This window comes from Cyanistes caeruleus, chromosome 27 (assembly GCF_971803275.1).
Source record: "Cyanistes caeruleus chromosome 27, bCyaCae1.hap1.1, whole genome shotgun sequence".
NCBI lineage: Eukaryota > Metazoa > Chordata > Aves > Passeriformes > Paridae > Cyanistes > Cyanistes caeruleus.
The window spans coordinates 5,050,465-5,060,253 of NC_141727.1; the positions used below are offsets into that span (position 1 = coordinate 5,050,465).

Below are 9,789 nucleotides of genomic sequence, written 5' to 3' on the forward strand. Positions count from 1 at the left end.
ATGGGGCAGAGCCGATCCCGGGCCAGGGGGCGATGCCGGTGACAAGGACAGAGCCGGGGATCCCCGCGGGTCCCCCACTGTCCCCCTACCCCAGTTCTCCCCCGGCCTGGGCTGCTCCTCCCGAGGGAGCGATCGGGAGCGATCCAGAGCCCGCTGAGCGGGGCTGGAGAGGGGACGGAACCGGGATGGAACCGGGATGGAACCGGGATGGAGCAGGGATGGAGCTGGGATGGAGCAGGGATGGAGCGGGGATGGAACCGGGATGGAGCTGGGATGGGAGCAGGGATGGAGCAGGGATGGAGCAGGGATGGAGCCGGGGATGGAGCAGGGATGGAGCAGGGATAGAGCAGGGATGGAGGGGATGGAGCAGGGATGGAGCCGGGATGGAGCAGGGATGGAGCAGGGATGGAGCCGGGGATGGAGCAGGGATGGAGCAGGGATGGAGCAGGGATGGAGCAGGGATGGGAGCTGGGATGGAGCAGGGATGGAGCAGGGATGGAGCAGGGATGGAGCCGGGGATGGAGCAGGGATGGAGCAGGGATGGAGCGGGGATGGAGCTGGGATGGAGCCGGGATGGAGCGGGGATGGAGCGGGGATGAGGCAGGGATGGAGCGGGGATGGAGCCGGGATGGAGCAGGGATGGAGCCGGGATGGAGCCGGGGATGGAGCCGGGGATGGAGCGGGGATGGAGCAGGGATGGAGCCGGGATGGAGCCGGGATGGAGCTGGGATGGAGCTGGGATGGAGCCGGGATGGAGCAGGGATGGAGCCGGGATGGAGCCGGGAATGGAGCGGGGATGGAGCAGGGATGGAGCAGGGATGGAGCCGGGATGGAGCTGGGATGGAGCAGGGGATGAGACAGGGATGGAGCCGGGGATGGAGCTGGGATGGAGCGGGGATGGAGCAGGGATGGAGCCGGGAATGGAGCTGGGATGGAGCAGGGGATGAGACAGGGATGGAGCCGGGGATGGGAGCAGGGATGGAGCCGGGATGGAGCAGGGATGGAGCCGGGATGGAGCAGGGATGGAGCCGGGATGGAGCAGGGATGGAGCCGGGATGGGAGCAGGGATGGAGCAGGGGATGGAGCTGGGGATGGAGCCGGGAATGGAGCAGGGATGGAGCGAGCAGGGCTGGAGCGGAGTTTCCCCGAGACTCCGGCGAGCGGCGGGCGGGGGGAGCGGAGGGGCGGGCAGGGGGACAGGGGAGGGGACAGGGAAGGGGACACGGGGACAGCAGCGGCCGCAGGTGAAGCCGCCGCGCCTCGCCCGGAGCGGCCCCGCGGGGCGGGAGCTGCCGGGGCCACCATGGGCCGGGGGGGGCCGTAGGGAGCCGCTTGGCAGGGGGGACCCCCCCTTCCCCTCGCTGACGCCGGAGAAGGGAGGGAAAGACGGAAAAAGGAGGAAAATCCCAGAGAAACCCTCCCCAAACCGGAGCCACGGAGAAGGCGGCGGCGCCGGCTGGAAAATGCATCTTCCTCGGAGCTGCGTCCTCCTCCTCCTCCAGGGCAGCATCGCGCTGCTGGTGAGCGCCGGGAGGGCAGGGGGGGCTGCGGGGGTCGCGCAGCCGCGGGGATGGAGCGGCCGGCAGCGCTCCCCAAACCCACCCCGCATCCCGCCCACCCCCGGGGAAAATCCGCGCCCCAAAACTTCTGTTATTTCGCCTCGGGGAGCGGGCGGGGCTGGCGAGGAGAAGGCTCCGGATCGCCCCAAAAATCCGCACGCCCCCAGCCCCGCGCGGCAGCTCGGGGAGGGCTGGGGAAGAGCCGGGGCCGGGCCGGCTCCGGGCTCCGCTTCCCGGTGCTTCCTCTGCCTCCCGCTGCCTCCTCGGCCGGGTCAGCCCTGGGCACCCCGGGGCTTTTCTGGGTGCCCCGGTCCCCCCCGGGCGCCCCCGGCCCCCCCAGCAGCCCTGGGTGTGCCGATTTGGGGGTTCCGGGAGCGGAGTTGGCAGAGGAGCCCGGGCACGGCTCGGGGCAGCTCCCCGGGTGACAGCTCCGCTCTGCTGTCCCTTGTCCTGTCCCCGCCCCGGGTGTCCCCAGGCGCTGGCGGGGCCGTGCCGGGGACAGGGGTGGGGGCGCAGGGTGGGCTCCGTCCCTCCCCCGGGCCCCGAGGCGGCCGGGAGCGAACTGGAGCCGTCCCGGGGGAATCGCATCCCTCGCACCCATTCCCGGAGCGTCCCGGGGGGCGGAGAGCCGGGAAAACCGGAGGGGAAAGGCCGAGAACGAAGGGGAAACGGGGCAGGCGAGGCTGGGGAAGGGGCCGGGCAGGGCTCGGGGACACCCCCAGCCCTCAGCTCCTCCGTGCCCGTGTCCAGGTGCTGAGCGCTCCAGAGGAATCCGGGACGGGCGCGGATCCAGGCGAGCCCCGGGGCCGCGGCAGAGCCCCGGGACCGGAGCTGCGGGAGCTGCTCCCCCCAAAGCCCCTCCCGAGCCCCGGCCCGGCCCCGCCGCACAACCGGAGCCTCCCGGGGCTGGGCCGCGGCTCCCGGGGGCTCCGCGGGCTCCTGGAGAAGCGGCGGGGCCGGGAGCCGAGGAAGCTTTTCGGCTGGGGCGAGTTCTACTCCAACATCAAGACGGTGAAGCTGAACCTGCTGATCACGGGCAAGGTCGTGGATCACGGCAACGGCAGCGTCAACGTCTTCTTCCAGCACAACTCCACGGGCCACGGCAACATCTCCGTCAGCCTCGTGCCCCCCACCAAAGCCGTGCAGTTCGACCTGGAGCAGCAAATCTTCATCGAGGCCAAGGAGTCCAAGGTGTTCAACTGCCGCGTGGAGTCGGAGCGGGTGGCCCGGGCCAGGAAAACGTCGCTGTGCACGTTCGACCCGGCCAAGACGTGTTCGCAGGAGCACACGCAGAGCCGCGCGGCCTGGCTGTGCTCGCAGCCCTTCGGGGCCGTGTGTGTGTACATCACCTTCTACAGCAGCGACTACCGCCTGGTGCAGCGCGTCTGCCCCGACTTCAACAGCCGAGCCCGCCCGGCCTCCTTCCCCTCGGGATGAGCCCCGCGCCAGCACCCCGCAGCTCCCGGGGCCGCCACTCCCGGGGCCGCCACTCCCGGGATCCCCCATTCCCGGGATCGCCACTCCCGGGATCCCCCATTCCCGGGGTCCCGTTCCCGGGATCCCCCGTTCCCGGGATCGCCATTCCCGGGGTCCCCCATTCCCGGGATCCCCCATTCCCAGGATCCCATTCCCGGGATGCCATTCCCGGGGTCTCCCATTCCCAGGATCCCATTCCCAGGATCCCATTCCCGGGATGCCATTCCCGGGATCCCATTCCCAGGATCCCATTCCCGGGATGCCATTCCCAGGATCCCCCGTTCCCAGGATCCCATTCCCAGGATCCCATTCCCGGGATCCCCCATTCCCAGGATGCCATTCCCGGGATCCCATTCCCGGGATCCCCCATTCCCGGGATCCCATTCCCAGGATCCCCCGTTCCCAGGATCCCATTCCCGGGATCCCATTCCCAGGATCCCATTCCCGGGATCCCATTCCCGGGATCCCCCATTCCCGGGATCCCATTCCCAGGATCCCATTCCCAGGATCCCATTCCCGGGCTCCCATTCCCGGGATCCCATTCCCGGGATCCCCCATTCCCAGGATGCCATTCCCGGGATCCCATTCCCGGGATCCCCCATTCCCGGGATCCCATTCCCAGGATCCCCCGTTCCCAGGATCCCATTCCCGGGATCCCATTCCCAGGATCCCATTCCCGGGATCCCATTCCCGGGATCCCCCATTCCCGGGATCCCATTCCCAGGATCCCCCGTTCCCAGGATCCCATTCCCGGGATCCCATTCCCAGGATCCCATTCCCGGGATCCCATTCCCAGGATCCCATTCCCGGGATCCCATTCCCAGGATCCCATTCCCGGGATGCCATTCCCGGGATGCCATTCCCGGGATGCCATTCCCGGGCTCCCGCGGGTGCCGGGGGTGGGATGCGGGTGCCTTTGGGGCGGGGGATGCTCCCTGGAAGGCGCAGGCGTTCCCCGATTTCCCCGCTGGGGAGAGGGGCAGCGGCGGAGCTCTCCGGGCTCCCTCCGGACCGGGATGTGGAGCCAGGGCTGGATTTGGGATGTGGGAATGGGACTGGAGTTCCTCAGTGCAATAATGGATTTGCCCGGATCGGTGATTCCAGGGACAGAGGGCTCCGGAGGGAGGGTCGCGACACCCGGAGAGCGGGAAGAGCTCGGGAAGGGGGGAAAGCCCCGCTGGTGCCGCCGGTCCCCGGGCACCCCTCGGCTGCCCCAGATCCCGCTTCTGCGGAGCCAGGGATGAGTTTTCCCAGCCCAAGGGATGGAGAGGAGCCGGTTCGGGCAGGGGCTCTCCCGTCTCCCGGGGCTGCAGCAATCCCGGCGGGCACGGCCAGGGATCCACGCGGCTCCCCGGGCAGGGATTCACGGCCTGCTCCAATCCCTGTCCTGATCCCTGCTCCGATCCCATCCCCGGATCCCTGTCCTGATCCCTGCTCCAATCCCTGCCCAGATCCATCCCCGGATCCCTGTCCTGATCCATCCCTGGATCCATCCTCGGATCCCTGCCCAGATCCATCCTCGGATCCCTGTCCTGATCCATCCCTGGATCCCTGTCCTGATCCCTGCCCCGATCCCTGCCCCGATCCCTGTCCTGATCCATCCCTGGATCCATCCCCCGATCCCTGCCCCGATCCCTGCCCCGATCCATCCCCGGATCCCTGCCCCGATCCATCCCCGGATCCCTGTCCTGATCCCTGCTCCGATCCCTGTCCTGATCCATCCCTGGATCCCTGCCCCGATCCATCCCTGGATCCCTGTCCTGATCCCTGCCTCGATCCATCCCCGGATCCCTGCCCCGATTCCTGCCCCGATCCATCCCCGGATCCATCCCCGGATCCCTGCCCCGATCCCTGCCCCGCTCCCGGCTCCCGGTGCCGCCGTTCCCGGGCTGAGGGCCGGGAACCGGAGCTCAGGCCCGGGGATTTCATTCCCTGGGGAGGGAATAAAGCGCTCCCGGAGGCACCGAGTTTTTCCTGGAAGTGCCGCAGGGCCAGGAAAAACCAACGTGAGCGCCTGGGAACGGGGGATGGCCCCGAGCCAGGCCCGGATCCTGCTCCTTCCAGGGACCGGGAATGGGCTCCAGCTGCATTCCCAATTCCCTCCTCTCTGGGAATTCCCAACTCCCTCCCCTTCCCCAGGAAGCCAAACCTCAGTTTCCCATTTTTGTGCTATTCCCAATTTCCTCCCCAGACATCCAAACTCCATCTCTCACCTCTCTGGGCATTCCCGGCTGCCGAGTATTCCCCATCTCCTCCCCTTCCCGGATATCCAAATTTCAGGTTCCTATTTTTGGGGCATTCCCAACCTCCTCCCCCCTTCCCAGACATCCAAACTTCCGTCTCCCACTTCCCTTGGCACATTCCCTCCTCCAGAAAAGACCAAAAAAAGCCGTTTCCCTTCCCTTTTCCCCCAAACTCCGCGAATCCGGAGCACCGGGGCAGCTCCAAAAATTCCTTCCCCCCATCACGGGACAGGTTCTGCCCCCGGAGCAGGGATTGTGCTTCCCGAAATTTCTTTATTCCAGGAATAAATCCTTTCTCCGGAGCTCTGCCGGCGTTTCAGGATGAGCTCCCGCACCCAGCCAGGAGCTGCTTCCCAAAATCCACGGAGCCTCCAAAAAATCCACCAGGAGACTTTTCCTCACCGAGCCCCGAAAGTTTGGAAAAGCTCTGGGAAATTTCGCTTTTCCAGGAAAAAAACGGGAGCGACCGGGGAAGGGAGGGAAGGAGGGAGGGGAGGAACTAAAAATATTCCCGAAGGATTCAGGTTTGCCGGAGGACGGAGACACAAAAATCGTTAAAATCACATTGAGGAGACACAAAAAAATAATAAATCCGAGCACAAAAGTTGGAGAAATTTGGAGAAATCTGGAGAATTTGCAGGGAATGGGCGGCGGGAGAAGCCCCGGGAGGGGGAGGAGGCTCCGGAGGGATGCGGAGCGGTTTCTAAGGAGACCAGGACGGGCCATTATTCCAGGCTGGAGAGGAGAATTCCTGCTCCGGGAGCCGCGGGACCAACAACGCCCCGGGAAAAATCCCAATCCCAATCCCAAACCCAAACCCAATCCCAATCCCAATCCCAATCCCAAACCCAATCCCAATCCCAATCCCAATCTCAAACCCAATCCCAAACCCAATCTCAAACCCAATCCCGATCCCAATCCCAATCCCAAACCCAATCCCAAACCCAAACCCAGTCCCAAACCCAATCCCAATCCCAAACCCAATCTCAAACCCAATCCCAAACCCAATCCCAATCCCAATCCCAAACCCAAACCCAATCCCAATCTCAATGCCAATGCCAATCCCAAACCCAAACCCAATCCCAAACCCAATCCCAAACCCAATCTTAAACCCAATCCCAATCCCAAACCCAATCCCAAACCCAATCCCAATCCCAATCTCAATGCCAATCCCAATCCCAAACCCAATCTCAAACCCAATCCCAATCCCAATCCCAAACCCAATCTCAAACCCAATCCCAATCTTAAACCCAAACCCAAACCCAAAGCCAATCCCAAACCCAATCCCGATCCCAATCCCAATCCCAATCCCGATCCCGATCCCGGAGCCGCAGGGGAGGCACAGCGGGAGTGATCGCTCCTGGAATTCCCAGGGCGGGGGGTTGGGATCCAGGAGTTATCCCAAAAAACAAACATTCCCCATTTCCCCGCAGGTTCTGGGGCCGCTTTCCCGCCCAGCCGGAATGTCCCGGGAGCGGATCCCGGGAGCGGATCCCGGGAATGGATCCTGGGAATGGATCCTGGGAATGGATCCTGGGAATGGATCCTGGGAGCGGATCCCGGGAATGGATCCTGGGAATGCCCCGGGAGCGGATCCCGGGACCGGATCCCGGGAGCGGATCCTGGGAATGGATCCTGGGAATGGATCCTGGGAATGGATCCTGGGAGTGCCCCGGGAGCGGATCCCGGAATGGATCCTGGGAATGGATCCTGGGAATGCCCCGGGAGCGGATCCCGGGAGCGGATCCCGGGAATGGATCCTGGGAATGGATCCTGGGAATGGATCCTGGGAATGGATCCTGGGAATGCCCCGGGAGTGGATCCTGGGAATGCCCCGGGAGCGGGAGCAGATCCCGGGAATGGATCCCAGGAGCGGATCCTGGGAGCGGATCCCGGGAATGCCCCGGGAGCGGATCCTGGGAATGGATCCCGGGAGTGGATCCCGGGAATGCTGGAAACCCACAGGGATAATGGGAGATCACAGGATATGTGTTTATGGGATTTTCCCAGTGTTTATGGGATTTTCCCAGTATTTATGGGATTTTCCCAGTATTTGTGGGATCTCTCCAGTATTTATGGGATTTTCCCAGTATTTATGGGATTTTCCCAGTGTTTATGGGATTTTTCCAGTGTTTATGGGATTTTCCCAGTATTTATGGGATTTTCCCAGTATTTATGGGATTTTCCCAGTATTTATGGGATTTTCCCCGTATTTGTGGGATCTCTCCAGTATTTATGGGATTTTCCCAGTGTTTATGGGATTTTCCCAGTGTTTGTGGGATCTCTCCAGTATTTATGGGATTTTCCCAGTGTTTATGGGATTTTCCCAGTGTTTGTGGGATCTCTCCAGTATTTATGGGATTTTCCCAGTGTTTATGGGATTTTCCCAGTATTTATGGGATTTTCCCAGTATTTATGGGATCTCTCCAGTATTTATGGGATTTTCCCAGTGTTTGTGGGATTTTCCCAGTATTTATGGGAAGCCAGGCCTGGCTTCCAAAGGAATCCATTGGGAAACCGAATCCCAAAATCCCCAGCGAGGGGAGAGCTCAGGGAACGACGCCCAGGGTTTTGTGTTTTCCCTTCAGAAATCAGAATTTCCCGATGAAGTGCAGGGAAAATTCCAGAGGGAATTCCAGAGGGAGCTGGGGCTGTCCCAGTTTGCCCAGTCCCTGCCTCCTCCTGCTGTTCCTGCGGGAATCAGGAGCCAGGGATAATAACAAACTAATCAGTAAAATTAATGAAAAGAATAAAAACATAAGCAGAATAAAAATATGAGATGTAAACAGCAATAATAATGATATTATATCAATATTATAGCTATATATTAATTGGATTAAGTATAATTAAGCATTAGATATAAATATTAATATTAATATATTAAATATATATAACAACAAAATATATTATAATTTATATTAAGCAATAATAATGATATTATATCAATATTAGAGCTATACATTATTATTAATTGGATTAAGTATAATTAAGCATTAGATATAAATATTAATATTAATATATTAAATATATATAACAAGGAAATATATTATAATTTATATTAAGCAATAATAATGATATTATATCAATATTATAGCTATACATTATTATTAATTGGATTAAGTATAATTAAGCATTATATATAAATATTAATATATTAAATATATATAACATAACGAAATCTATTATAATTTATATTAATATTAATTATTAATAGTATTAATATTAATATTACCAGTCTTTTTCATATTATTATTAATAATAAAGATTATAATAATGATAGACATAATGATGATCATGATAATAATGATAATGATAATAATGATAATGATGCTAATGATAATAATAATGATGCTAATGATAATAATGATAATGATGATAATGATGATAATAATAATAATAATATTAATAATAATAATAATAATAATTAATAATTCAGTTCCATCCTCTCCTTCCCAGGGTTCCTCCTCATTCCAGGCCAGAACCCGATGGAAGGAGCAGCAAAATTCCCAATTCCACTGGAGCCAAATCCAGCCTGGATTTTCCTGCCCAGGAAACCTGAAAAAGCCAAATCCTGCTTTATTTATCCAGTTTATTTTCCAAAAGCCTCCCAGGCCGTTCATTTCCCCAATTATTTTATCTGCTGCTCTTTTATTTTGTATTTTTTATTTATTTTTAATTTTATTTTTTATTTATTTTTTATTTATTTTTATTTATTTTTTATTTCTTTTTTATTTCTTTTTTATTTATTTTTCTTTTTTATTTCTTCTTTATTTTTTTAATTTATTTTTTATTTAATTTTAATTTTTCATTTTTTATTTTTTTATTTTATTTTGGGTTTTTTTTTCCCCCCAAACAGTTCCCCAAACAGGGAACAGTTTCTTTTTCCTGTTGTTTTCCTGCCCCCATCCAGGGAATTTTCTCCCCCTTTTTGTGCAACCCCCCCCCCAGCTTAAAATGAAATGAAATTTAAATTTAATTTATATTTATATATTATTTATATCTTATTTATATTTATATAAATATATATTTATATATATCTATATTTATATATTTATATTTATTTTTATATTTATATATTTATATTTATATGTATTATATTATATATATTATATTATATATATTATATTATATTATATTATATTATATTATATTATATTATATATATTATATATATTATATGATATATATTATATATATTATATATATTATATATTATATTATATATTATATTATTTATATTTATATTTATATAAATATATAAATATATATAAATATAAAATTTATCTGGAGAATATATTTATTTTATATTTATATTTATATTTATTTTATATTTATTTTATATTTATATTTATATTATTTATATTTATATTTATATTTATATTTATATTTATATTTATATTTACATTTCAGCTGAGCTGAAATCAAACACACCCAGGAATCTGGGAATTTGGGATTGCCAAATTTCCCAGCCTGGAATTGCAGGAGAGGATCAGGACAGAACAAACCCAACC

General features: G+C 55.1%; 1 protein-coding gene across 1 annotated transcript; it reads left to right on the top strand.

Annotated features, from left to right (window-relative positions):
• Positions 1 to 1,229: 1,229 nt before the first annotated feature.
• Positions 1,230 to 3,067, top strand: NXPH3 (neurexophilin 3). Its single transcript, XM_086864419.1, has 2 exons — positions 1,230 to 1,520; positions 2,310 to 3,067. Exons 1-2 carry the CDS (start codon positions 1,464 to 1,466, stop codon positions 2,994 to 2,996), a joined length of 744 nt encoding a protein of 247 aa, XP_086720545.1. The 5' UTR covers positions 1,230 to 1,463; the 3' UTR covers positions 2,997 to 3,067.
• The last annotated feature ends 6,722 nt before the right edge of the window (positions 3,068 to 9,789 follow it).